Source organism: Hydra vulgaris, chromosome 10, assembly GCF_038396675.1.
Source record: "Hydra vulgaris chromosome 10, alternate assembly HydraT2T_AEP".
Classification (NCBI taxonomy): Eukaryota; Metazoa; Cnidaria; class Hydrozoa; order Anthoathecata; family Hydridae; genus Hydra; species Hydra vulgaris.
This window is the reverse complement of record NC_088929.1, coordinates 3,921,223-3,926,480: the sequence shown is the minus strand read 5'-3', so window position 1 is coordinate 3,926,480 and position 5,258 is coordinate 3,921,223. Positions and strand designations below refer to the sequence as shown.

The following is a 5,258-nucleotide window of genomic DNA, read 5'->3' as shown; positions in this document are numbered from 1 at the left end:
TTTTTAAGCATTTCTTTATTTTAGGCATTTCTTTATTTTTGGAGTACTAGCAAGTTCCACTAACAGTATGTTTTTGTAATAGTATTTTTCCTTCCAACTTTAAATAAGCAACTGGTTTTTTTAACACATCTTGTTCCAAAAATATTTGAGAATGAATCATAAAAATATTTGGGTTTGAATCCTCAGATATTTTAATTTAAATCCCAAAGATGTTTGGGTTTTAATACCAAAATAGTTAGGTTTTAAATCCCTAATAATTCAAATAAAATCCCGAATACTGTTTAGATAATCTTTGTCAACATGGGTTCTATTTAATTTATTTCTATAAAAATCTATTTTTATAGAAATTTCACAAATAAAAATAGCTTATTACAAAAAATTTTATATTCATTTAATTACTAAAAAAGTTTTTATAATTGGTAAAAAGAGAAATTATAGTTATAATATCATTCATAAACGTTTTTTTATCAAAATACTTTTAAAAAAAAGTTTATTCATGTTTTTGAAAAATAGCTGGTAAAGAAAGATAACTAAAAATTTAATTTTACGTCTTTTAGTAATGCAGGTAAGGCTTTAATTTAGATGTGATACTTAACTAGCAGCAAAACACCAGGAGTAGTATTCATGTGTTTCTCAAAACTTTTTAATGGGTAACTTTCTCACACCAGATCTTTTTTATTTGACTGCAGATGCTAATAAAGTTGTTTGATTTAAGAAACCCGTAATTATTAAGTTACTGAATCATTAAAGCAAATTCTTCTGAAGAAATGAAGACTTAAAAATAACTAATGAAATATATATTTGCTTAAAACCTGCAACAAAATGTTTTCATCAAAAAGAAGTAAAAGACACTTTACTATAAATTTTTTATAAGCTTAATTTTTAATAGCCTAATTTTTGTATAAGCCCCTTATAAGCTTTTATGAGCTAATCAAGCATTTTTTATCTTGTTTGATGTTGGTTTTTAGAGAAATTAAAGTAATCGGAAATATTTAATAAAAAGTTAACTAACTTGTGAAAAGTTTTTATGTCCTGGAATAAACAGACTGACCTTTGTAAATTAAAATTCTATTAAAAATACGTCACTATTAGTTGAAATGTTTGACGTAAGTAAACGGTAGTCAAAGCACAAACTGTTGACGTGACAACAAAACGCGTGAGTTGAAACTTTAAACATAAAGACTTCAAACCTGATACAGGCGCAAGTTCAAATAAAAGAAAAAACAACAACAACAAAGAAAGCAAACAAAAAACAAAAAAAATACAAAGAAAAAAAGATTTCTGGTTTCTTTTTTTATTAACGATTTGTTTACATAACGAAATATAAATATCAGTCTTATTTCATTAACTTCACGATGCCTTATATTTCAAATATCTCTAGTTGCTGATTGTGCTCCTTATAAAATTCCGACGTTCTTATTTAAGTTTCGGTTTCTAAATTGACTTTTAAAGCAAGAGAAAAAATCTTACTTATTTAAAAACATAAAATCATCCACAAGACTTTTATATATCACAAACATCCAACAATGAGTCTTAATTCCCTTGGTTATAATATTCGTTTAACAGTCAATGGGTTTAAAGGAACAGGAAAAACAAGTAAGAGTTTTAAATTAATGTAATAATTTTCACCTTCTATGCTACCAGTATTAAAAACCTAATTCCCTTATCATAATGTTTGCTTTTTAAACACTGTTTAACAACAAAATAAAATGAAATTAAAAAAAATAATACAATAATGTAATAAACAATTAAAGTGAAATAAAATGTTGACTTGTGTGTGGCATTTTTGAAAAATTATAAAAAAGTAAAATGAATATAAAAATTTATAAATCTTTTTTTTATGTTTATAATAATAATAATAGTAATAAATAAATATATATATATAAGAAAAATTTTAAACCCAGCTTAGTTTAGATTTGTTTTTAAATTTATCTAAAATGGTTAAATTTTTTATTATCTAAATATATTTTAATGCTTGAGAATATTTCCCATAAATAAAGTCTGGATACTTAAATTAGTGAGATTTCAATTTCAAATAATATTTTGAAGCAATATACGTACTAAATACTGTTTGCTATTACTTTTTATATAAACTCGTAAATTTTTTTTTAAACAAAAATGTGAAATATAAATGATATCTTTATTAAAAATTGTGAAAAAATTTTTTTTTTCTTTCTTTCATATATTTTGCTGTTCATAAAATAATATAGAAAAATTACTCCGTAAAAAAAAGAAAAATATATATTTATATAAACAGACAGGGGCTCAAAAAAGATATTGATGACCAGAATCACCACAATCTTTTCATAGAGCCCCTATGTGAGCTTTAACAAGTGCAAAGAAACTGAAGTTATTATAATAAAATATAAGAAAAAAAAAAAAAAAAAAAAAAAATCCGTTAAAATATTTAAAAAAATAACAAACACCGTAAAAAAAAAGAAAAAAAAAAAAAGAAAGATAAAAAGATAATAAGAGGAATAAATTCCTTTGAATATATCAAGTTTAAAAACGATAGTGTATATATTAAAAAAAACGATAGTGTATATGTTAATTTTCAAAGCTGTCATTTGATTTCAAAGTTTCTTTTTTGTATAAAACTTAAATGAGTTTACTGTTTTTACTATATTGATGTGGTTATTTTTAAAACTGTTCCACATCTTAGGCCCTCGATATGTTATACTATTTTCTTTGTATTTAGTTAGTTTACGAGGTCATATGCATGTGAGCCTTTCGTTTGATCGCAGAGAAAAGTTATCGTTTTAATTTATTTTAAATTTTGTTTCAAGGTTTTTCGGTGTGAGATTTTTTAAGTGATAATAGATAAAGATCATGTGTTGAAATGTATTTATCTCATATACATTCATCATCCTCATTTCTCTCATTAATGCCTTTGCATGCTTAAATTTGTTTTTTCCGTAAATAATTCTCCAAGCATGTTTTTGTACGTTAAATATCCTTTTAAGTTTAGAGGTTTGTGTGCTTGCCCACGCAATGTTACCATAATTAATATAGCTATGAATTAGGCTGAAGTATATTAATTCAAGACTTTAAGTATTAATTAAAGGACTAACTCTACACACTGTACCAACAGTTTTTTTAATTTTTGATTCAATGTATTTTATGTGGAAAAGTTAAGATAAGTTTTCATCTACATTGACTCCTAGGTACTAGACTCCTAGGTACTTTGAACATTCTTATTTTTTGGTTAGTTTACTATTTAAAGAAAGAAATAGTAATTTAAGTGGCAGGTTTTCTTCCTGCGTTTTAATAAAATTTTTCAAGTCATAACTTTTTTACTTATATAATGAAAATTATTGTAATTAAAATAAAATTCTAAAATAAAATATAATGAAAAAAAAATTATTAAATGTACATAAAAGCAGGTAAAATAAATGAAAATACAATAAAAATATATATAAAGTATAAAATAGAATAAAAGTCATTTTTTTAATTTTAGCATTGATTCAAACATTATTTGGAAGTTTACTTTCTGAAGACCTAACTGTTCACTTAAAAGAAGATTTTTATTCTGATAAAAAAGTCAGACAAAATATTGTTGAATCGGACGGAAGGGTAAGCATGATTTTATTCTAATAAAAAAGTCAGAAAAAAAAAAATTTTAAATTGGACGGATAGATAAGTGTGTTTTTCTACTCACATTGAGCGCAAAAATTATTAGAGACTTTATAATTTCTAAAAATTCGAATCAAAATAAATATATTCTGAAAAGTTGTTACATCGAGGACATTTACAAATAAAAGTAACTGCTAAAAATATTTTTCGAAAAAATTGCTAGAATCCAGTGTAAATTTTTAAAAGTCGTATTAAAGACTTTAAGATAAATAGTCCCATGTTTTAATAATTTGATATTATTTGAACTTATAGATGTAATAAACAATACGATAATTTGTTAAAAATAAGTTAAAAACATCTTTAAATCTCATTAAAACTTTTTTCAAATGTTTCTTTAAAAATATATAGGTGTCCTCTAAGCATTCTATAGATTATTCCAAACGATATTTAAATTTATAAGCTATACTGTATATATTTTGCAAAAATGCAGTTATAAGCGATTTATTTAGTAAATAATCAAATTTCCAGCCCAGAACTACTTTTATTTTCTTTAAAGTAGTTTTGAAGTTTACCTAAAAAGCAGGAAAAACCTCATAAAGTTTACCAAAAAAAACAGAAACAACTACCTAGGGGTAGGCTAAACCCGTACTTGTGGTCCCACCTCACTCCCATTTTTTTTTCAAGTTTTTATATTTTGTTTAGAAATAAAATACTGAACTATATTTAACTAAAGAATTAAAATTTTCTTAAGCAAAAAAGGATTGAAGTTTTTAATTGTTGTTTTGTTATTTTAGAACGAAGCAGTTACTTCATGGGCACATGGCATTGTAATTATGGTAAGCACCAGCAGTTTAGTTTCATTTATGTATGCAGAAGATTTTATTATGCGAGCAAAAGAAATAACACTTAAGCAAGCTCCAATTGTGCTAGTTGTTAACAATAAAGACGAACTTAATCGTAAAGTATCACTCACTGACTGCATAAAACTTGCTAACAAATATGATTGTAAAATGTATGAACTTTCTGCGCAAAACGATCTCAAACTAGTCAAAGAGTTGTTTAAAGACATTTGCATTGAAATAGTCTCTAAAACAAGAAGAAGAAGCAAAACTGTGAAAACGTCCCCCGTGAAAAAAGCGCCAAGTATACTACGTAAAATGCTTACCTTTTAAAAATTATTATTAAGACATAAATCTTTTTTCTAAAAAGTAAATCAACCAAATACTTAAGATATCTTTTACTTTTCAATGAAATAAGTAATCATTATAGGGCTTTTTTTAAAACAGATTTATGCGACGTCACTCATTTTTAATTGTTTTGTCTTTTACTTAAACTGTGTTTAACGTTTTTATTTTATTTTAACAAAGTTTATTTAATCTTAACAGATGTTGTTAATAGAATTTATTTATAAATTTATAATCAAATAATATAATTTAAAAAATGTTATAAAAAATTTTTTTTTTTAACAATATACGATGAGCCCATCTGCAAAACGCGCTAAGTCACAAAAATTAAAATTTTTAGTTAATTCTATTTCCACATTCTATGTACCATAACCCGGGATTACTTCACACGTTTTTGAGATACTTTTGTTTGCTCTTTATTTGGTTTTTTGTTTTGTTTTAATGAGCACCACTAACACTATTAGTTCAGCAATGATATATAAGATGACTCTAGTATGAGCA

The 5,258-nt window shown here is 24.5% G+C and overlaps 1 protein-coding gene across 1 annotated transcript; it reads left to right on the top strand.

Moving 5' to 3' along the window:
* Positions 1-1,180: 1,180 nt before the first annotated feature.
* Positions 1,181-4,879, top strand: LOC101236724 (uncharacterized). Its single transcript, XM_065807088.1, has 3 exons — positions 1,181-1,596; positions 3,458-3,573; positions 4,368-4,879. Exons 1-3 carry the CDS (start codon positions 1,527-1,529, stop codon positions 4,743-4,745), a joined length of 564 nt encoding a protein of 187 aa, XP_065663160.1. The 5' UTR covers positions 1,181-1,526; the 3' UTR covers positions 4,746-4,879.
* Positions 4,880-5,258: the final 379 nt, after the last annotated feature.